General features: G+C 36.2%; 1 protein-coding gene across 2 annotated transcripts in view; it reads left to right on the forward strand.

The window, feature by feature from the left end:
* The window catches only part of LOC121420214 (potassium voltage-gated channel subfamily KQT member 4-like), a 79,100-nt gene that overhangs the window by 18,355 nt on the left and 36,066 nt on the right, over window positions 1-24,679 (forward strand). For both annotated transcript variants that reach the window (XM_041614778.1, XM_041614784.1), the window contains exons 3-4: window positions 11,366-11,455; window positions 13,109-13,862. In XM_041614778.1, the coding sequence (XP_041470712.1) occupies window positions 13,423-13,862 (440 nt within the window). In that variant the 5' untranslated portion in view covers window positions 11,366-11,455; window positions 13,109-13,422. The remainder of the gene's footprint in view (window positions 1-11,365; window positions 11,456-13,108; window positions 13,863-24,679) is intronic.

Here is a 24,679-nt window from a genome sequence, read left to right on the forward strand (position 1 = left end):
GAGTATTTTTCTTACACTCGGATGTAAGAGAATACATCATTCTTGTTTGCCAACTCAGTCTTTTCTCTGAATTAGCATGGTGCCTGGCAACAATAAAGTGAAAAATGGTGTCTTGCTGTTGACATGTAATCCTTATATATGCGGTGCCATTGTGTTGAACAATGCTTTAATTATATGATTGTTGTAAAGGTTTTCATGAATATCAGCGTTGTGTCCAAGGCTAAGGCTGGATCACCCGAGGACAAGGACAAGGCCATATAGCCCGAGCCAAGGCCAAGGCTGACCCACCCGAGAACAAGAACAAGGCCAAGGTCGGACATAAATTTTAAAATGAGAAAACCAAGAGATTGACGTAATGGCGTGCGAGCATTTTGGTTAGCATGCGCACATGCATCGCAAAGTTGAGTCTCCTTCAGGTTTTCAATGCATCAATTGGCTTGACATCAAGAACAAAATAGAAAGACAAAAGAAAGAAGAGCATACTCATACAGGTGGATGGGCGTATTCACCAGTTGACTCTCTCCCCCTCTCTTTCTCTCTCTCTATTAGTTTCAATTGTATTTTTGAGAAACTGACAACATTTGGCATTTGCACACCCTAAAATTTTCCTGGCCTCGACCGGCCTTGACCCGAGGATTGCGTCTGAGGTCGAGGCAGAGGCCTTTGTCTAATCTTTCATTTATGATTGGAAGAAAAGCCCATAATGAAAACATTTTCTTAACATATTTGTTTTTTTTCATTATGTTTGTTTTTCAAATATAAACACTATTAGGTGGTTTCAGACCGCCTCGAAGTTCGTCAGTTCCAGGTATTCTCTGATCGGGAAATTTACCCCGATCAGAAAATACCAGGTATTTTGGTAATGTGAAAGCAAACTACGCGTAATTTCCCCGAAAGAAAATACCCGCTAAATAGTAGGTACTTGGCGAAATTACGAGAACTTTCGCGGGGATTTTTCCAAGATCGCAGGTATTTTGGCGATGTGAAAGCAAATTACGGGAACTTTAAGCCCAGCGTGTCGTTGGGCGCGGCGGCGTGGGTGGCTGCTGGGCTAGTGATTTTGAATCTCGCGCCTTGCCTGCTTATCAGACCATACTATGCGCATGCTCGTAACTTCAGGAACTTATCCCGAAGGGTATGTTTCGGGGCGGTGTGAATGCAGGAATAATTAATGGGTATTTTTTAGCCGAAAACAGTTCCCGTAATTTAACGGGGATTCTTGTGATCGAGGCGGTTTGAATCCACCTATAGAAAATCATTTTCCCTATATCTTTTCTAAATGATTTTATTAGTTAACCAAAAGAAAAAATGTATTTAAATAAAGGTATTGCTCTGTTAGGGATTTATGTTGAGTTTGGCCTCCCACATTTTTTTTATTTTTGAACAGACATAGCTAATCTCTTCGCATACCTAGAGTTCAGAATACACACCATGTTTATAACTATAATTGCACTTTCAGACAATAATTTAAAAATCAATGGAGCAATTAAATGTAGTATTTCTCTTGCATTCTCTGTGTGTATCATAATTATTACATTCCATCTGCCATTCAGTTTTACTTTGAATACACATCACATTGCTTACACTGAAGAAAACACAACAACTTTTCATAATTATATTGATTACCAAGATTGCCTGATAATTTGAGCCAGCAAAGTGTATTAGTTAGTGCGATTGTACATTTTAGGAAAGCTGTAGACATGTTGACTCTACAGTGCATATAAAAAAACGGGACAGATTTGAAAAGTCTGTAAAATTTTTGTTTGAAATTATGATGGCTATATTTTTGTGTTAATAGGTGCTCTGAGCAAACATGAAATGTTTTTGTCTGGGGTTATAAAGGAGGCTTGTGCCAAATTGGCATAAAATGAGAAATATGATGATCAGACTTATTGCTAATCAGTAGATTTCCCCTTCACCTTTTCATTATCTTTGCTATGATTTTAAATTATGCGGTCAAAAATCATTTTCAAATATATTTATTTGCTTGAATTTTCCTGTTGTTTCTTTTTAATATGTTCTTTTTTAGCTTTGAATATTCCTTCTTCAAGCAAAATCAATTGTTTATTATTCGAAGTATGGGAGAGCGTGTATTTTTTTTCAAATCCTTTCATTGTGTGCTACAAAGGTTATGGTGCCTTTTGAACAGTGCTATACAGATGGGCGGGGGCTCTGGGATGCTCCCCTCCCCTTAAATTAAAAAATAATGACCAAGAAAACAAAGTGGAAAGGAAATGAAAGGAAAGATAGAAAGTAAAATATGATATTATATTCTGAATATTATGTCAAAATCTATCACAAAATTTGATATTGTAATAAAAAAGTGGGAATATATGCGTGCTCGCTTCGCTCCTTACAACGTTTTAATACATTTTACCTGATCTGCCATATCTAGCTCTATCAAAAGTGACTCAATACACCATTGCCATTGAAAGACATGAATCCCTTTCTGTTTGTCCTGTCAAGCATATAATTAAACTTGGTCAAGGAATCAATAACCCCTTGAAAATGGATTGTCTTTTAAAGGTACCATAACATAATATGTTTCACATAATAAAATGATTTGAATAATTACAAGTTTTTCCCAATTAATAATGCAAATCTTCTTGCTTGGGTTGACAAAAATTCTTCTTTTCTTACTTATGAAGGAAAATTCAAAGGTAAAAGAAGTCTAAATGATAATTCAAGTAAATAAATAGATTTGTAAATAAAATTTGACAGCTTGATTAGAAAATTATGGCACATGTAATGAAAAGGTTAAGAGGAAGTCTGATCATCATATTACTCTTATTCTGCCAAAAAAACGCCCTGTGTTCACTCAAGCATGAACAAAATTTATTTTTAAATTGCATTTCAAAAATAAGATTTCAGAGCATCTATTAACATCAAAATATAGATATCATAATTTGAAACAATTTTTTTGTAGACTTTTCAAAACTGCAACCATGTAGGCTTGTAAAGAATCATTGATTCTTTGATGATGGAGGCAGAAGCATGTTATCTTTGTAAGTGATCGTGAAAGATGAACTGTTTCACGGACTGGACCTTGAGGCAAGCGTTACCTGCAATCAGAGGATATACTAAAATCATGAGAGAATTGAAACAGTGCTATTGGCAAGGAGTGCGTGTCGGTGATTGGTATCTATCTGTAGCTGCCAGCTAGCACTTGTCAACCTTGTTCACATCATGTTTGAATCATCCATCCTACAGAAAATACAAGACTTTCATACTAATTTTGAAAAATGTTTTAAGTTTTCATAATTTGAGCGAGAGATTGGCACTTTCTATAAAAATAATCATAGCCCCTTCGTCCCACCAAATAGATAAATGAATGAATGAATAAGCAAATTCATACATACATACATACATACACTCATGAATGAATGAATAAGTCAATAAATAAATAGATAAATAAATGAATAAATATATGAATGAATAAATTAATGAATATATGAATAAATGAATGAATAAATACATAAATAAACAAATACGATAGATTAATAGATAGATAAATGAATGAATAAACAAATAAAAAAATAAATAGATAAATGCATACATAGATAAATGAATGAATTAGTAAATAAATGAAATCAAAGTTAAAAATCCCCTTTTTCACTTTTCATATGAGATATTAGATGTAAATTTTAAATGAGAAATAGATCAAATCTCATCTACAAAGTCTTCATTTCTTTCTCTGCAAAACCTGTTCAGTTTCTAGTCGTTCAGTCGGATTCATTTATCTCATTACTTTGTAGGGTGCATTGTATTCAATACTAGGTTGAAACCAAGGTTAATTTAATATATGATGAACAGTAGATGGCATAAGAAAGACAAACGGCAATATAGACCTGCAAGGACAGCTGCATTGTGTGAAATCTTTGTAACGAAATACAGGAAATGTAACTCCATTCTGCAAGTCCTACAAAAACTTCTCTCCCCAAGCATCAATGCATTTGGAAAAATAAACCTTAGATGTTCCAGTAGATAAGCAAAGGGCATTGAACAGGAAGTCCATCATAGGTGGTTTCAAACCGCCTCAATCATAAGAATCCCCGTTAAATTACGAGAACTTTTTTAGGCAAAAAAATACCCATTAATTATTCCTGCATTCACACCGCCCCGAAACATACCCTTCGGGATAAGTTCCCGATGTTACGAGCATGCGCAGTATGGTCTGATAAACAGGCAAAGCGCGAGATTCAAAATCACTAGCCCAGCAGCCACCCACGGCGTCCGCGCCCAACGACACGCTGGGTGAAAAGTTCCCATAAATTGCTTTCACATTGCCTAAATACCTGCGACCTTGGAAAAATCCCTGCGAAAGTTCTCGTAATTTCGCCAAGTACCTACTATTTAGCGGGTATTTTCTGTCACGTAGTTTGCTTTCACATTACCAAAATACCTGGTATTTTCTGATCGAGGTAAATTTCCCGATCAGAGAATACCTGGAACTGACGAACCACCTCATGATAACATTTGGTTTATGTATAAAGTTTGATAAAAAGAAGAAACAGAAATCCTTGAATCATTTAGGAATCATTTTGCATCATTGAAAATAACTATCAGAATGATTTTAAATATCAGAAGGATGTATAAAATAATGTGCCAGGACCTCTAAACTGACAACATATAAATTGAGAAATTAATGGATGCGGTATTCAACATATATGCCAACCGTTGCTCTGTCTCTCCCTCTTTCTTTCTTTTTTTTGCCACATTTGTTGCCATTTTTGCTGAGGATAAACTGTTCTTTTTTTGTGTGCATATTTGGACCTTATTTGCTATGAATATAACATAGGGTAATGATAATATAGAGTATTTATTTTGCGCACATATCCACCTTGTTAGGTGCTCAAGGCACTCCTATATTACCCGGCTAAGCTAGGCGTTCATAGCGCACACAGCTTTTTAAGGAATTACTTCCTACCGGTACCCATTTACCTCACCTGGGTTGAGTGCAGCACATTGTGGATCAGTTTCTTGCTGAAGGAAATTACGCCATGGCTGGGATTCGAACCCATAACCCTCTGTTTCAAAATCCGAAGACTAATCCACTGGGCCACAATGCTTGAATATGACAATACCTTTTTTGTATGTTTCGTTACCATGTTAAAAAAAATTATGATCGTGGAGTATGTGCTATAGTTATGTATTATGCATAATATTTAGATAGGACAAGAGCACCTAAGATTGGTTTGGGGCCGGCAAGGTCCTTCACAGTGACCAGATGCACATATCGCTCTGGTCCCATACCGTGTCAATTTGATGTGTCATCCGACTTCTACAGTCTGGTGCCAGTGATCATTACACTGTAAACAAATCCTCTTTTTTTGACAAAAAATGGGAATGATAAAGACATAGAAACATACACATGCCTAAATCAATATCAATAATTAAACATATCATACCGGTAATTGTTTAACAGTACAATGTTTCAGTGTTTCAGAAGATACAGTACATAATTAAATCAGTGAGAAAAAGCCCCCCCCAAAAAAAAAAGAAAAAAAAGGACAATTTAAAATATATTGCATGTATAATTACAGTTGAGTCACTCTTATTTTCTTCTAAGAATATAGGCCTATTTTTGGTCGAAGAAGGTTTACATCTCCGATTCAACTTGACATAAGGATCAAAGAAGTCGTGCTTGAGGCTGTTTCATATTAAAGCTTTTAGGAAGTTAGGAGTGACTTTAAGAACGACTGGTAATCCTTTCTTTTGGTAAATGATGTTCACCATTAAATGTTCATCGGTGATTATTTAGCAAGTGAGAAAGTTTCACGAGTCGTTCTTAAAGTTGCTCTTAACTGACGAACAGCTTTATGAAACACCCACCTGTTTTGGATGTTCCCGTATGTTGGGTGGTGATGTAGATCAAGTGGTATTGGTTATGCTCCATATCAGTATGTAGTGCTTTCAGGCATAAGCTCTCAAGAATGCTTCCATACTACTCCCATTTGCTAGTAGGTCCATGCTACTCCTTTCCATTTGCCCTTTGAGATATGTATGTCACTGGTCTATAGAATTGAATGCTAGCTCCTAAATGGCAGAAAAATGTATTTTATGAGGAATAGTGGAAAAAATATCGTGTACTGATATGGATTTGTTTCTTCCTTTTTGTCCCCTCCCCCTTTCCTCTTTGTTCTTCTTTAAAAAAATTATTCTTTTCCAAAGTTTTTTTGTTGAATTTCATTCTTTCATTATTATAATTTTGTCTATTCATTCATTTATGTATTTTTTATTCATTTTTTGGGGGGGGAGGAGGGATGAGGGTCATTTTTGTATTTATACTATTATAAGTATTAAGGATAATTTATGCAATATGAAATGTGAAATTCTTACACTTTGCTGTTATTAACTGGTTCATTAATTTTGCATTTTTTTCACCTATTCCTATGTCCTCTTCTCCGATGTCTGCCAGATGCATTACCTATGCCTATTTCAGCATACTTTAAATATTCCTAGTTTTCAAATTTCCAAAATGATAACCTATCCACTATTCATTGTGTTAATTTTGTATTTCTCTGAAAGAATGTACATCACCTCATCAAAGCACAAAAATTTCAACGTAGTCCTTGAAGGGATTAATATAACACCCTTTTTATGCTCATATCACTTTGAATTTATTTATCCTGTGTGGGAGGTCCCCTAGTGCCCTTTATTCTTGGTAATATGGCTGCTATTTGGCTAGAGTCGAGAGGGATGTAAAGTTAAGGTGAGAGTACTTGTAATGGCTGTTTAGAGAAGCAACTTGGTTTGATGATCACGTCATTAGTCTTGGAGCTTCAGACCTCCGCAAGCAGTTTTACGATGTTGGTTTGGTAGGTGCAGAAGAAGACAAGGGCCCTGTCACATAGATAAGGCAATGCAGTGCATCTAAGAAAAAAACACACAAGAATTATGGATGATTTATCATAACCTAATAACACATAATATAGACAATCAAAAATTGTGGTATATGATTCGCGATAGTATTAAAGTTAATAGTGAATTATAGAGTGTGTCCCCCAAAATATGAAATCAAGAGTTACTGATACTTTATCTTAATCACAAATCTATCATTCTAAAGCTTAGAGTCTCCTCTTTCATCTTGTGTAACTTTAACTTTTATGATTCTTTCTTGCATGTGTGTGCAAAAAAAATTGATTGAAAAGGATATCCAAAAGTCACTTGGCGGGGTATCTAAATTTAAAAGAGACACTAAAATAATCTTTGGGGTATCTCAATTAAAAAAGGGACACTAAAATAAGCTTGGAATATCAAAGTTCTGTTCATCTGAAATAATGCTTGCATTTCTATGATATAATTGAATAAATCTGGGGGGGGGGGTTTAATAGAAAAATAAGAAGAATTTGTAGTGAGGAAAGATATAAATACATATCAATTTTTCTTGAAAATATTCAAATAGCAGCAAGTTTGAGATGTACATGTTACAGGCTATAAAGCATTTTAAAACCTTGTGATATAGGAATGTTGAAAAAAAGATAATTATTCTAACTATGTGAATCTGTCACAACAAGCTTACTGTGCTCCATAACTTTTAAGAAGGTATTAAAGAATGATGCTCCTTAGGGTTTTGTAAAAATTGGGTATTTGTTTTTTCCTTGAGCTTCAGTTTTATGTGTCTGGAAAATGTAACCTTTTGTTTTAACAGAAGACATTGAAATGTAATTTGTGAAGGCAATGCTGCAGTTATTACAATATGGAATGAAATTATGCCTTCATACATCCTGCACTCAATCTCTGTTTTGATGTCTTTATTTTTCTCTAAATGGACCGTGTAATGGGTTTGTAATCCCATAGACCATGCAAATACCCTCTAGAAAAAATGCATTTATAAAGGTCTAAAGCAATTATGTTGCATGAATTCTGTATAAGTCATACGTAAGTTTGATACACTACCACTATATTCTACATGTAAAATGCAATTAAAAGAGGGAATTCTCCATATCCCCATTAATATTGTTTAGTTTAATAGTTAGAAAATGCTTTTGTCGCAATACATTTTTACACAATTACAAATCATAGTGAAAAATATTCTAAACTACTGAAAATATAGGTACATATCTTTTTAACAGAACCTTTCTTCATTTCATTTTTGATACAATAAAATAACGATGGCAATGAATACAAACAAGTTAAAAGTAAATGAGATAAAAGGAAATAGATAGTGGGCACACTGGAATAGAAATTGAATGAGAAGTGGGAAGAAATATTGGGAGGGGATGTCAAAGAAATAGCTCAAGAGTGAGAATAAAGGGGGGAAAGAATAAATTGTTGATGTAATGCATGCCCTGGATGAGCTTCAACTCTACTTCTTCAATGGCTCGTTGATGACCTAAAGCCAGAAGTGTGGGGTCACCCCCGAATACAGTGGGGCAAATTCGTGATCGAATTGAGGCAATCAGGTCTTGTAGAAAAACCAGATCATGAACGTGGAAATGAGGCTTGTTCGCGCAACTAGAGCTGACAACACTATCAAACTTGATCAAAACTCATTTCATCTTCATTACCCCTAGACCCATATTATTGTGAAAGGTGTTATTCGTGGGATTTACCCAGGCACCAACAGGATGATGTTATGCTACTCATGTTTTGATCTATTTTCCTGAAGCAGAGAGGGGATGAAATGATGTGATTTTTGTTTTCCCGTGACAGGGATGTCTTTCATGACGATCATGTCGATGCCGACGGCGGTAAATCTCAGCCGTGATTTTGAGCTAATGCAATACGTGTTTTGAGTAACAATAGCCCGTCTTTTATTCCTGAATAGGCAAAAGACATGGGAAAGAAACTACCCCTGAAATCAAATAATATGGTAGATATCACATTTTCTCCTTAACATGACTAATTTTACATTAGGTGAATTTTACAGAAGAATTTTATGAGAATTTAAACAAATTTGGTAAGATTGAAATCCAACTTTAAAAGTTTTTTTTTCTACTTTTACTTTATTATTTCATTGTTATTTCATTAATTTTGTTTCCATTAATATTTTTGGTAGGGTTGTTTAGTATTCCACAGTGCTATTGAAATTTACATTCTTATATTCAGACTCAATTACAAACTCCTCTAAACACAGTTCAGCATTTGGAGTTAAAATATAAGGGTTTAGATGCAGTCATACATTTCTTTTACAATGTAGGAAGATTAGCTTTGTAATTTTTTTTAATTTATATTTTCATTGTCTAATTAATTTCATGTAGAAGATTTAATGGCATAACCCCGAGAAATACATCGCAAATTACCTTCAACGCATGTCTGCATGTCAGTCAGAGTTATTCCCAAGTTATTTGTATTTGGCCTGAAATCGCTCAAGAGAATAATTCAAATTGGCAATGTAGGAAAGATATTTTTGATGCCAGGATCAGAGGGATTCATGCGAACATGACATCACATACAAATAAGAAAGTCGGCGTGTGCTCGAAGCATCTTGTCACATTCTAGTGTACTCAAGTAGAGCGTTGTTTGGTTCAAGTTATCCTGGTACACCAGATGAGTCAAGGAGAAGAATAAAGAAAAACCTTCCATTTTACGATGATTTGGATGTGTAGTCACGGCTGCAAACCTCCTGTATTCAATGCGAGGGGCAGACTTGGGCCCTCCAGATAAGAATTAGTCCTCAAATGTTTCGTAAAATCTGTTGATGCGGAATTTCCCACGGGGGAAACGAGCGGTAGGTCGTCAAGTGACATGACGGCCTTTGATGGGTGCTGGCATCCAGCGATGTCTTGAATACAAACAGGATACAGAGTGAGGAAAAGTGAAAGTGACGTAGAGACCTTTTAACGGGCTTAGGATGTCTTCCTATCAAAAGAAGAAACTCTTTTTCATTTCTCTCTTTGAATAATATTATTTATTCTAGCAAGGAGAGTGTGTTTAGTCTTCATGTGTTGTTTGTTCTTATACATTATCGCTGTATGTTTAGTCTAAGCCTTTATCAGAAATTCATGTATCTAAGATACAAAGCTGTAATCAATCTTATTGATAACAGGCGATGCATTTTTTTTAGAGGAATTAATATTTTTATCATTATTATTGTTGCAAAGAGGTTCAAAAGGCAACTAAAAAGGCTCATGGGAATGGTAAAAAATTTATCCATTAAACACAATGATCACCTGGTGCCAACTCTGTCTGTCTGTTTGTCTGTCTTTCTCTCTCTCCCCTTTTCTCTCTCTCTCTTTATGTCTCTCTCTCCCTGCCTCTGTCTCTGCCTCTCTTTCTGCCTGTTTGCTTGCCTCTTTCCTTATTTTTACTTTCTTTCTTTCTTCCTTTCCATTTTCATCTCTAATTTCTGAAAAGAGTTGGTTTTTCACTTCTCATCAGGTATTAAATACATTAGCATTCACCAGCTTTAGAGCTCACCCAATAAATTATCTTGTGCACAAATGTGTACCCTTGTAAGATATTCTTCTAGTCTTAGAATGATTTGCAGAAAGTACCTTTTTACAAATTACAAACTTAAAGGTCAAGTCCACCTCAGAAAAATGTTGATTTGAATCAATAGAGAAAAATCAGACAAGAATAATGCTGAAGATTTCATCAAAATCGGATGTAAAATAAGAAAGTTATGACATTTCAAAGTTTCGCTTATTTTTAACAAAATAGTTATATGAACGAGCTAGTTACATCCAAATGAGAGAGTTGATGATGTCACTCACTATTTCTTTTGTTTTTTTATTGTTTGAATTATACAATATTTCAATTTTTACGAATTTGACGATTAGGACCTCCTTGCCTGAAGCACAAAATGTTAAAATAATGGAATTCCACGTGTTCAGGGAGGAATGAAACTTCATTTCACATGACAATGAGGAGAAAATCAAAATATTTCATATTTCAAACAATAAAAAACAAAAGAAATAGTGAGTGAATGACATCATATAACTGTTTTTGTGAAATGAAGCGAAATTTTGAAATGTCATAACTTTCTTATTTTATATCCGATTTTGATGAAATTTTCAGTGTTATGCTTGTTGAATTTTTCTCTTTTTATTCAAATCAAGTTTTTGTTGGGGTGGACTTGTCCTTTAAGTGTTGTAATTGAAATGCTTGGTGGTCTAGTGCAAACATGATGTATAGACCTATTCATTGTTTATTTATTTCAAAATATATAAAATGACAATAATACAAATATTGTAGTCAAGGGCCGAAATGTATGTGTTTATAACTTACTTTTTTGGGGGGATTGGTTGGGTTACTGAAATGTAAGTCCACTTTAATAATTCATTTTGCAGTACATAATTTTGGCTTTTTTTCTCCCATCCTTTATCTTTTCTGTAAATGCACTTCCCTGTCATTTCATCTCTTTCCTACTCTCTCTCTCTCTCTCTCTATTTCTTTCTCTACCCCTTTTCTCTTTATACAGGTTTACTCCACGTTTTCATATTTGAGCAAGCACATTGACAGGGACACCATCTGAAGGACATTTCATTCTTCAAGAAGCTCTTTTGCCCAAGTAAGATACAAGGGCCCATTTTATAGAACTTGTTATAATAGCAAATGTGCAATGGCAGTAAAAAGCTATTGAAATCATTCGATCTTATTGGCTGATAGTGAACTTGTCATAGAAATCTTGCATAAGTTATTATAACAAGGCTTTATGAAATGGGGCTCAGGTTGTGCAATCTTTTGATATTCTCTTTTAGAAAAGGTTCCATGACATTTGATCCTGTGACATTTGCTCCGGTCTTAATCAGAGGGCATAGGGTTAAAGCTAGGATTGTTATAGAGCTTTTGGTACATAATAATGTAAAGATAAGGTTTAGGGTTTATTCAGTTTTTGAGCTTGGGTTTTATGTTTGGCTTGACGTGCAGATTTTCTACCGAAGCGATTGTCGCCGGAACAAATGTCATGGAACCTTAGAAAAAGAAAATGAACAAAAAAATGAAAATGTACTCTTTCTCTCCCTCTCTCTGTCTCTTCAAGTGCCATATTGATTGAATCTGGTAATCCTGCTGTTTCACTAACCTCTGTTGCTAGCATTTGTTGTCAGGCCCACTTCTAAAAATGTCCTACTCTTGTAATTAATATTGCCCATCCAGTTTTACTTTCTAGGTGCTTTCATAATGACTCTATGACTGAAATACCCATTAATTTACAAGACCTTGTTGGGCCCATAACACAAAACTTAACAATGATCGTAGAACATTTTTCTACGATTGATTCCATAGACTAAAATGTACAATCAATCGTAGAAATCAAGCGTACAATCATTGCTAATCTTTGTGTTATGGGACCCAGGCCTCAAAATAAGCAGTAGTGATTTTCTGCATTCATGCCAACCCAAGGAAGGCCCTTTTATGATAAAGCTTTCATAGTTGTGATCATTAAGCAAGCAACTGAAGCCCCTCAAGGTGCTCAGCATACTTAAATACTGTGATAGGAAAATGCTCATAATTTGCTGTCATGCTGCCAAAATACCAAAAACCTTGGAAACGTCCATGTAAAAGTTTTCATAATTTTGATATGTACCTACTACTTAGCATTTATTTTCTTTAGGGAATCGTCATCAAATCAGAGATATAAACCCAGTTTTTGGCCCCTTGAATGGGGGTGGCTAGAATCACCTCACACTTGCAGCCAATTGCCCTTACCCCCTCCCTCCACTTTGCCTGATTTAGTGTATCCCTCCATCCTCAACTCAACCTTCCTGTCTTCCATGTCCTGGACACAGCACACTTCCACCCTCCAGTCCACTTTCTAACTCCTCACATATCAAGGAATTTTGATTCGCACTGGCAAAAATACCAGGTGGGGGTTTCATAAAGCATTTTTTAAAATACAAATGATTTTATGCACAATCGGTGATCCTTTCTTGTGCCATGTGATACCCCTATGTAGTTGAGTTATGACCTAAGAACATGGTCCAGTCGTGCGTACAGTCGTTCGTAATTTTACGAACAGCTTTATGAAACACCCACCTGGTATTTTCTGATAAGGGTAGATCAGGGTAAATTTCCCAATCAGGGAATTCTCATAGTCTCGAAGTTTGAGTCAGCCTGACAGCATCTTATTCAACCTGCTTCCCTTTCTTAGTGGTAATGATTTTAGGCATAGATAAAAACAAAATGCTATCTTCAATAATGCCATGGTGATTTTTATTTTCAGATACTCTACATCAGAAGACTGACCAAATTCTCTGGAATTACACAAGTATCTTTCAACCTGAAGGAAAGAGGGAACACAGGATGAAGTGATTGTAGTGACTAATAAATTTGAATATGAAATCTCTGATATATGATAGAGTCAATCATCAAACTTAGAAACTTGTCGTTGGAGCAAGGACAGTGCTGTGGCACACAATAAAGTAGTTTCCTCTTCCTAGTTTTTGCTGAGGAATCGAGCCATTTTTCTGCATCCGATGTGGAGGGTAACCAGTTCAAGCTGGCACCCAACAGGACACTCGACCGTGCATTGTCAAAATGTCTGCCGATAGCGGTGTCGACGAAACAGAGATGCAACCCCTTCACCCGGGCGGCAGCAGTGACACTCAAGCGGACTATGACGCCCCTACCGAGACGACCACGACCACCGCCAAGAAGCTCAACAAGTCTGCGCTGTCCAGCCGGCCCCAGCGGGCCAGGGTGGGCTTCCTGGGAGTGGCGGACGAGGACGAAGACGACTTCGACGATGACGAACATTCGGAGATGCGTAAGAAAGTCAAACAGGAGTTCAATAAGATGAACGGGAGGTCATCGAGCAGCCATGCCAGGCTGGCCCAGCAGCGGATGAGCCTGCTGGGAAAGCCACTTAATTACAGGGTTTCCAAGAGAGATGCAAGATTTAGGAAAGTACAAACAAGGATATATAACTTTCTAGAGAGACCCACAGGATGGATGGCAGTCTTGTATCATGTTTTAGTGTAAGTATCATACTTTCTTATGGTTTTATGATAATCGAAATAATAAAAGTTTCATTTATATAGTGCTTTATACTTTGCATATAGTATTTTTACATATAACTAATATTACCCTTGTCAGTGGATCCATCATTCCTTATAGGCACCGTCTCGACAAATACCTTCAAATTAGTACACAGAGGAGATGATCTTATGTCGAAAGTGTTTTGTTGCAGTCCAATTCGTTATTTTTATGCACCGATATATATGTCATGTTTTCGAGAAGTCACATATATGTTCTAGTTTCCCTTTCTCCGTTAAAAAAACCATAGAGTCAATATTTTCTATTGATTCATACCAAAGATTGAAAAAGGGAAGCACTGCCTTCTAGCCAGGCACTCTGCATTTTAGAATGGCAAGGGGTAATGATATCATTATGTTATGCAGGGCACATTAGAGAACAGTTCATTAGAACTGAAATGGCTACCCTGGGCAAAGAAGGCATTATAATTATTACTATCATTGATATACATAAGTAATCATTCCAGCACAATAGAAAGTCTTTTACAAAAATTACCTTTCATCCATTTTCCCCTTTTCTGCATACGCTTTGTTAATAATTAAGCGATACCAATGGCCTTGGCTTGTGGGATTGCGTGCTGAACTCTTCAGAAGTCTTTTCGTAAAGGCCATGCCTTCCAGCGTCTGCGTCTTTAATCCATTTGATTGCCTTATAACTCTCAAGTGCTTTGCTTTCACAGGTTGAGAGGGATTTCCCCTACATAATTGTCCGCCTTCACACTCCTCGTATGCGATATCCATGTTAAATAACCCCCTTTACAGCTTCTGTGCAAACAGGATTATCGGTAGACATATATAGAAGACGTGGAATAGGGTATCTGGGACTGAGCACTTTTTTTTTATTGAGATGAAAATGGCACGAGAGGCCGTCAGCCTGCCTTGTGGGTGCTTAATGTACATTATGGAATTTTTGTGGGTCATATTAAGAACACAAAGAAAAGCTTATTTGTCATTCCCTCACTATGATAAAGCACTTGTTTACTTTGAACTTCACCACCATACACAAAGAGCAAGTAGGAAAAAGAAGTAGTTGCATGTCAGTTCTAAAGATGAATCCTTGTGATAGTGCCATCATCAAAGGCATCAATTACAATAAATTTATCTTATTCCGCGTTGTTACCCTTTTCTGCATTTTATTTGTAGATTTTGATCATAATTAGTTGGATATTGATTTGACGACTACATGATCGTCATTCTCCTCATTAGAAATATGCTCTATATTAACAAATTTTGTTTGGCGAGGTTGAAATTGATTTTGTTTTAAATGTCTGTGTTTTGTGTTTTATATTATTTGAAGTTGTTTGTAATTTTTGTTTTCTAATTGTGCTTTTTATCTTGCATTTTTTTAACATTTAAAGTGTTTGAATTGCAAATAATAATAATAAAAATAATAGTTAATAAATATGAAGACAAGGCCAACTGCAAAGTTGATGATTTTGAAATATTAAATGGATGATAATCTTGTTCAGGGGGGGGAGAGGGGGATGACACTTGTTGACCCTCAAATGAATGGAAAGTGAGAGTCAGTCTCGGTCACTCTCAATCATCAAAATAAAGCAGCACTAGTTGAATGTCTCAAGGGGGCTTGTCAAGAAAAATATTGATTCTGCTTGTCCTCCGTTTTCAGATGGTCCATGGACCATGCCAATCACTTCCCTCCAACCTGGAATTCTTCATTTCTCTTAGAGTCGGAACTTTCTTTTGAGTGGTTTCTCTTACATTTCGAAGTGAGCCGTAATCTGGGGCTTACTCTTTAGAATTAGTCGACTCTCAAATTACGCACCATTATGGTCGATGTCTTGTGTTTCCCCTTTATCTCTGTTAAAAGCTTCTAACTGGCAAGCGAGGCAGACAGACGTACTATTTATGGCTTTGGTATTATATCAAGAGCTTTTGTGGGAATTACCGGTAGTGCTTGGTGCAATGAAAGGCTGCACATAACTTGAAGCTTCTGAGAATCATTCCAATGTGTGCTGAAGTTCGTATTCATTTTTACTGAGTATCTACTTTTCTGTAACAGGAGCATTAATAGGAGCATTACTGCTATTTTTACTCCCTTTAGTCTCGGTAAAACATTGAGTGATCGCATACTGATAAGTGATTGCCCTGTCTTACTATTATATGTTTATCATGATAATTTCTGCTTGAAAATATAGCCAAGAGTTACCCCAAACAAGTGCTATTCACATAGAGGCACAGCTCAGGAGTGATTGGTACTATTGTAATCACCGTGACTCATAATTTTTGACTATCACAAAAATATGATGCCATATTTACCCAGGGATGTTCCATATCCCTGATTTACCTCTGCCAATTGAGTAAAAATATTAACTTATTATATTAACATTACACAGAGCATAGCATATCCGTATGTACTTATGTAAAACAGTAGAATTAAATAAGAAAGATAAAATGGAATTAAAAAAGTAAGTGGAGAGTGTTGGGCACTGACTTCATTACATGTCAAACAAATACTTTTTAGAGAGAAGACAAGGGGGTTAAATGTGACTGCATAAACTCCTTTCTGTTACCCCATGTGCAATAAGTAACATCAATGAGGTACCACCAATCTCATGCAGGTAGTTCCTAATGGCTGATGTAGGGCCAAGCCCATTTTATCTGACATGAACTTAAGCTGCCATCGCAGTTTTGCAGATAGGTGATCGCTCATTGCCTTTCAGCCCTGCTGTACTGCGAGAGGGATGCTGGGAGATGCTCCCGTTACATCTACATGTTTCTACCGAGTCAAATCAGTTCTCCCGCCATCAAATATTCATCCACACCCTCTATTTATTCATGGTTTTTGCAGCTAGGTGTCCCCTGTGTACGTCAGTGCAATTCAATACCGGTTTTGTTTCAAACATTTTAGATAATGGCAAATGTCAACTGATATAATGAACTTGCAAGTTTACTTCTAAGCTTCTTGTGATTAGAGTATTCAGATTTTTTTTCTTCCTGTGTATGAGGTTTGTGCCCAGTATTTAAAGCTTGTTACATTAACCTGATAATCACCAGCTAAGGTTACAAGCTTCCAACCTCTAGCAATTTGATTGGTCAATAGAGATTTTTTTTTTGAAGCTTTGTTCCACTTGTAAAACAGGGATATGAACCAGGTTACCCTAATGATAGCCTATAAGGGGATAATTATAATTGGTTGTGGGTGTGTCTCGCAAAACCTGGAATTGAGTATCAAGAGAACTGATATTGAGTTCTGAAAAAGGAAGAAGTGACATGTCGCTTTACCGCATTAAACACGAGTGCCCCCCCCCCTCTTTGAGGCTAGGCATCCTTCTTCCCATTGGCATGCAGTAGTATAATTAACATTGTCATATGTATTCTGTGTGGGGTAAATCGAGGGGTCGTTCGTTCTAGGCTATCCAATCAAAAGGCATACAACCACCAGTATCCTAATTACAAAGTGATAATTGCCTTTTATTCACCTCGTTGTTTGCAAAAGGCATTAAGTCTGTATAAAGTATAGACATTATCCTCCTTGGTGACAGTTGGTTGATTGTACGGTAAATCATCTTGTCAAATGCTTTATCCACTCTTAAATGACATGTGACCTTGATTTTGGTGGTGTCTCGTGAACTGGTAATTTATTTCATGCAAGGTATACTGGTATACAAAGACTTAAAGTGACAAATACAATTTACGCTATCGTGGTGTAGTTGTTCTGACTCTTGCCTTGCCGTAAGAGGGTCGTGTGTTCGAAACCCACTTCAGCCTTTTGTCCTTTGGCAAGGTGTCAATCCACATTTGCCTACCTTCACCCAGGTATTACGTAGTATGTGGAAGTATGTGGAAGCCTTTGTGGTTTGCCTCGCAATTTAGTGTGAAACTTTAGTTGAATTGCTCCCCAGGGAGTGTAGAAAGTTCATGCAATGTATGTGGGCAAGCTAGGATCCAATTACTGGGGTAGTAATATATCTGTAAAGCTCTAAGAGTTACAGTATTGTTCAAACGTTATTTCAGCAGAATATTATTATTGTTAACTTTATTTGTATTTCAGAGATTTTTTTTCCATTCGGTTGTCAGAATCATCTTTTCGATCCCAATGACATGGAAGGACACTGAATAAATTTGAATTTCAAAATTTTTATTAGCACAGCGTTTCTATTAAAGTGTACTCACTAATGCGTTCACATCTACAAAAGATTACTGAATATATTTTCCAATTCATTTGTAGAAACAAACCAGAAATTCATTGACCAGGGTTCCCAGCCCATCAGGGAAATCACGAAAATTATTTTACTTTTTTCCAGTCTGGGAATAAGATAAAAAATACCTAAAATCAGGGGGAAATGCCTAAAATGAGGGAAAAATCAGGGAATTCTGGTCAGCCCAAAAGTCAAAAGCATGGTAGTCAGTCCGAATCTGTTATATTTCGTTGCATATCAACCTCTTTCTGTATAAGGTGAGGAAAGGCTGGCTGTATGGGGAGAAGCGAGGTCATTACATGCCAGTGTAACAGCACTAACTTAGTTTTACATTATTGGTATTTTATACTGAAATACATGTAATTCACTGCGACAACTTAGAAAACATGCAAAACTGCGAATGGGTTTAAATATTTATCAGGGAATTTTTAAACTGCATCAGGGAATTTTGTTTTCTCCAAAAACTGAGAGCCCTGTTGATTCTTGCATTTTATTCAAAATTATGAGAATGGACTAAAGCAATTTGAAGCATATGTGCCACGTTGCCTATCATAGTATGCTCAATCTACTAGTATGCGTTCATATCTTCATGAGATAACTAAATTTTATTTATTCATAATTGTAGAAATCATCCTTAGTGTAAATCAATGAAAATTGTTTTTTATGAAAATTATAAAAATTACTAAATTTGAAACATATATATATACATGACCTTGTCTACTATACTACTATAATGTAATTGTGGAAATCATCCAAAACTTGAATTCATTGAATATAGCATTTTATTTCCAAAGATAATGATATTTAACTGGGAAATTCAACTACCATATTTATATGAACACAGTCTTTCATGCTAGAATGGTGTGTTCATATTTTCATTTGATAACGTACAGTATCTACACAAGCATTTGAATAAACCATCAATAAATAAATTAACAATATCTTTTAATCCCAAAATACATGACAGTAGACCCTAACAATTTTGAATTTTGTAGGATTTTTTTGTGTGAATGCAAGCTTGTATGAACGCAGCCTTGTATTAATACAGTGTACTAAGCTTATGTATTCATATTTATACATAAGGTCTTTTGATATCATTATTACTCATTTCTGCAATAGTCATCGTTATCTAATAATTTATGTTGATATATTTCAGCATATTCGCTACAAAATGGAACAGAATCCATTTTTCATACTGTTGTTTTTCATTTCAGAGTCACTGAATTTGGTAAAAGGTCAAAAATGATTAATCCTGCATTTATTATTCAGGTAAATGACAACCTCATCTATTTTGCTCCGAGAGTACACTTAGATGATTATGGCTGTACCATGATATCAATAGATAATTCATGATGTTAGAGTTAAGAGTTGCTCTTCTTATTCTGGAGTGCAAATAACCTTTAGAATAGAGCATGAGAAAGGGGAGTGAGAAGGATGTAGAAGGGGGAGGAGGAGGAGGAAAAATGAGAGGGAGGAAGGAAAAGGGGGTGTAGTATATGACCTAAGAGGTGTATTATGATGTAAGATTGAAGGAAGATGTCAGACATTATTGAAGGAGGAAAGATGGATAGAATGTATGAGAAGAAAAAGAGAAAGGAAGGAAAGAAAGGAGATCTTGAGAATGATGAGGAAAAAAGTGAAAGAAGATGGGTTGGAAGGACGGAGGTATTGCAAAATACAAGTAATTTCATATTTGGCAATTCCTTTAAAAGCTAACTTAACAGTTCCTTGATTCATGCTAGTATCAACTAGCCAAAATACATATGGTGATTTTTTCCCTCTAAATAATAATAATGATAATAATAATATAGTAATAATATAACGCAGTAATAGGTAGCTTGAAACGGAAAGTTGGGAGCAAGGCTAAAGTGAAGATATAGAGAGACACAGACAGAGAGTGGTGAGGAGAGACAGACAGAAAGACAGAGGGATGGACAGACAGAGGAAGAAAGAGAGACAGACATAAAAGAGAGATGGACAGACAGGATGACAAGCAGACAGACATAACAAGACACAAAGTGTTGGTGGAGGGGGGGGGTTATATAGGGTATAGAAACCAGCTGACTTGTTTTGAAGTAGAATCATTTATTAGGTTGATTGGCATATTTAGGTCAGTATTTAATCCAATCTAATAAACCCGTCTGATGTACTTGTACCTTTGAATAAGACTGTTATGACCATAGTCCTTCAATACTAGAGACAGATCTTAGATATCCAATAATGAAACTAAATGTCTGAAACGATGAAAATATCTTGACATTACAAAACCTGTTGTAATGCAATGATAGTAACTTGACATTTTCACAGAACTGTAAACATACCGATCTTTGTTGTAAAGTTGAGTTGAAAATGGAGTCGAGTGGACAACGCAGGCATCACCATGTTAACGTTGCGTGCCGCTGAAAATACGGTCATCGGCATCCTCGTTGCACTTTCCATATCTGAAATAAAATCATAACTCTCATTTACCTTAACCAAAAAGCACTTTGAATGATGATTATGTAGAGTAATGTTCAAAGATGACATTATCACCCGAGCTGTCGGTCTCTAATTTAATCTTGGCTCGTGGTAAAGGGGCGCCGTGACTGCTCAGAGTCAAGTGTCACAGCTTTCAGGACCAGATTTCTTTCGTGTATTGATGTTCCTTAATGAGGGTGTACACTTGGGGCTGTCTGTCACTCGTGATGTAACTCAAAATAAAAGTAATGTGGCACTCTGTTAATTAGAAGAGTATGTTGCTTGAAATGCATATCTTATAACACAGATAAGTGTAACTGCTAAGGGGTTATTGGGGTCTCCGTAAGCCAATTCAGTTGCAAATAGAATACTTTCGTTTGGTATTTTATCAATTAAACCTACCTGCCAACTAGTACAATTAGTACTGAAAATTGAGAAGAATAATGATGGATTCATGCAATATACTGATTTCTAAAGTGAAGTTTTATGTGCTGTCCTTTGGCATTTCTTCAAAAATACTGATTTCTTCATCTAAATGCTGATTTGGGGGTTTTAAAAGCCTGAAATGTTGCTGTTCAGGTTGGCAGCTCTGCTTAATGCCATCCATCATTCAGTGGCATCAAATAATATGTTAAGAGTGTGAACGTAAATGCATTCAAACATAACAGCCCATTGACATATTGAATGTTGATATAAGAGAATTCAGACGTGGAAAATAATGTCCCATTTCCATACGTTGTATGTGGATTAGTAAAGTCATGTTTTAACATTCTTCAGAACGTCATCCCAGCCTGGTGCTCATCTTGCACAATCTATTGAGATGTCATGACAACAATAAAGATATTCTGATTGTTTGTAGCACTCAATTACAGTTGGGAAGAAACATGTATATCCAAACAGATAGATTGCACTACCCTCTGCTATACGCTGTTTAAGTTGTGTAAGACCATTAAACAACTATTGGTTAAGTTTTTTAACTAATTGTTTAAACTTTTTAGCAAGTGGTTTAAGAATTTGAATAAATGTTTAAAAGTAAACAAAAGTTGTTAGAGTGGCAGGCTTAAACAACATGCTTAAATTTTAAACATTTTTTTACACTGTATGGATGTAACATTATTGTTGGATAAGATAAGGTATTCCCGATACTCCTACCACTGGGGGCAGACTTTGAGAATGCTTAAGGCCCCTTGAAGATATCAATGTATTGCCTAGAATGTTAGCAAGCTTTTCTAGGCCGCCACCTGAAGGAACGATGGCATCAGTTCCACAAATGCCTCTAAGTGGACCAGAGTGGCTGGGATCAAGTATATCTGGGTTATCTTATAAGCTATCTCATTGAGCTATCGACTCTTGGATGCACCCAGGCATAGCCCATTTCGTACGCCTCGTTTGCACAGTTGGCAATTGCTGATTTAGAGATTTAGATGCGGCTTACATGTGTGGCGGAACGGTGTAAAAGGAGTCAGTTTTTATGTTGGTTTGTGCTAACAGCTTTTTAGTTATTAAACCCAAAGTATGCTAGATTATGAGACACCAGTAGACTGTAAGAGAGGGGACACCAGGGCTCCGTAACACAAAGGTTTGCGAAGAATTGCAAGTATGAAAGATCCGCGTCGATTGGTTCCCGGGCAGTATTTTAAACAGAGTCCACATGCAATGATGATCTTGATTGGTCATTGGTATTTAGCGATTGATTGCAAACCTTTGTGTTACGGAGCCCTGGGGCCCGTAACCTGATGGTAAGTGATTAATCACTACTTTGAAAGAACAATTCTGATCGATACCTAGTCTGTCTTCTGAGCAAATTGCGCATGTAATCTTGATAGGCTATTATATTTAGCGATCAATCGCTAACCTTTGTGTTATGGGACCAAGATCTCTGTATTAAAGTTGAGGTTGTAAGGAATATGCTACACTTTGTAGCAAAAACTGTTGTGTTAACAGGTGTACATATATAGGACTACACCAGCTATTTTACTGTGGTGTTAAATTTACAGTGTTAATTCAACACCTATAGGTTTATCACTCTATCACATTTAGGGGTAGGCCTACGCCATCCAAGTCTCTTTGAGGGTAACTTTATATAAAGACTTAAATTAATAGTTCTTACTTGGTGACTAAATGCCTACACATAAAGTTGATTGCATTCCTCTCTCTGAAGACCAAGATTTAGTTCCAAAGCCTCCTATTTTCGACTTTGGCGTGGCACATAGGTATCAAAATCCCCCCCCCCCCCCGGGGCAAATTTAAAGCATTGCCTCGATTATCAGAATCAGGTGTGACCTCATGAATGAATGGAAATAAAAACAAAGGAAACTAAAGAAAATCATTTGGTGGTGAGAAAGCCCTCACATTACTCCCTGTATTAGTTTGATGTATAGTTTCACATCTATGTAGACTTTTGAATCTGTAAAATGCTTCTTAAATCACAATGCTCACAAAGTATCAGGGCCTGTTGCAGAAAGAGTTATGTTTAAACGCAAGTCACAATATCAAGCGCAAGTCCCAAATACGGGAGCTTCATAGGCTGAAAATCAAGTTACGCAAGATTTTTTTATTTGAGTGTGATCTCAACTCTTTCTGCAACAGACCCCAGGTATAATTCATTTCTTTAATAAATACCATTCGCTCAAGTTCTTTGAATATTGAATACTGAGGCAAGACACACCGTGATGTTCTATTTATACCTTCATGAACACACTGCATACAATCATTACCGTGTCTAGGAGGTGATTTGATCGTGTGTAGGTGGTATCATATTCTCCCTCTTAATCCAGAGTATTTGATGAGTCTTTGATCTGAGGATTAGTATCATAAGGTCATGAGATCAAAGTCTCATTTGACTTGATACCGGCTGCCTCCTTCGCATCACGCACGCAAACAAGCAAGCAAGCAAGCGAGCATGTGGGACTATGGGTAACAGGCGATCTGTTCACCTAACTTTCCATATGCTACTAAGGTTATGTTCAATGTCGATACCCAAATTTAAACCGCAACATGAATCATGTTTCAAAATGCAATTAAAAAACTCAGAATGCAGTCATGATCAGCGGTGCATTTTTCAGGGTCGATAATTTGAAACTGATTAAAGTCATGTCAATTGTCTTTGAATTGTTGCTCTCAAAAACTATCATCAGTGTAGCTTCCTCTGTGAGAGCTCATTCCAAAATGTTTTAAAACTCTATCATGTTCAGTGTGCATTTTGTTGCATTTATGATGTTGAAGGTCATGAAAATCTAAGCTGATCTTGATTCAAATTGCACCTTTTTCAGCATTGAAATTTTCCTCCAAATCAAGATCTGAAATCCAACCAATCTTCCGTCTCAGCAAAATTATGGTAATTTAGGAAATACAAGCAACCTAAAAGATTTGTGCATTTTTAATTTGGCAGTTCAAGGATCATGACATTCTAAAGGTAACACTATCTTCACATTAATCCACCGCACACCACATCCATTGTGTGAGTAGTTATGGCCTTGATATTTGAACACAGCAAAAACTTTGGTATTGATCGGTGTATATAGAACACCACACCAGTCATTTTACTTGGGTGTTAAAAATTGGGGTGTTAATTCAACAACTATGAATGTTGTCACAACATCTTTGGTTGCTACTATTACACTCTTTGGTGTTATGTATAATATTAATGGTGTAATTTTAACACCTCAGGATGTGGCCCTCTAGGAACACAAACTGGTGTTGGTTTTAACACCCCAATTTTTAAATAACAGATTCTGTCTCAATACCTTCCTTTTGAAAAACATTCCCTCTTTAAAAAAAATCAATTGAAAGAGAGAATTTTCTAGTTTCATTTTCCTAAAAGTATACTGAAATCATAACAATAACCTGAAGTTTTAAAGCCCATCACAGACTACAATTTTGTTTTCCTGCAAATGATTTTTCTGTAAGACCACTTTCTATTACATCTAGTGTGCCCTTGGGGATTGCTTTCATATCCTGCCAGGGATGCATGTATGAATCCCTTAACAAAATTACAAGATGATAAATGCCCGGAGTGGTCCTTGGGGAGCTTTTCTCCTTTGGAATAATATCAAAATTTACCAGGTACTTATTTTAGGCCTTTTCCTTGTGCTTACATATAACAAGAATATATACTATTTTGCACAAGTTCCGGTATTCTTG

Source organism: Lytechinus variegatus, chromosome 1 (assembly GCF_018143015.1).
Source record: "Lytechinus variegatus isolate NC3 chromosome 1, Lvar_3.0, whole genome shotgun sequence".
NCBI lineage: Eukaryota > Metazoa > Echinodermata > Echinoidea > Temnopleuroida > Toxopneustidae > Lytechinus > Lytechinus variegatus.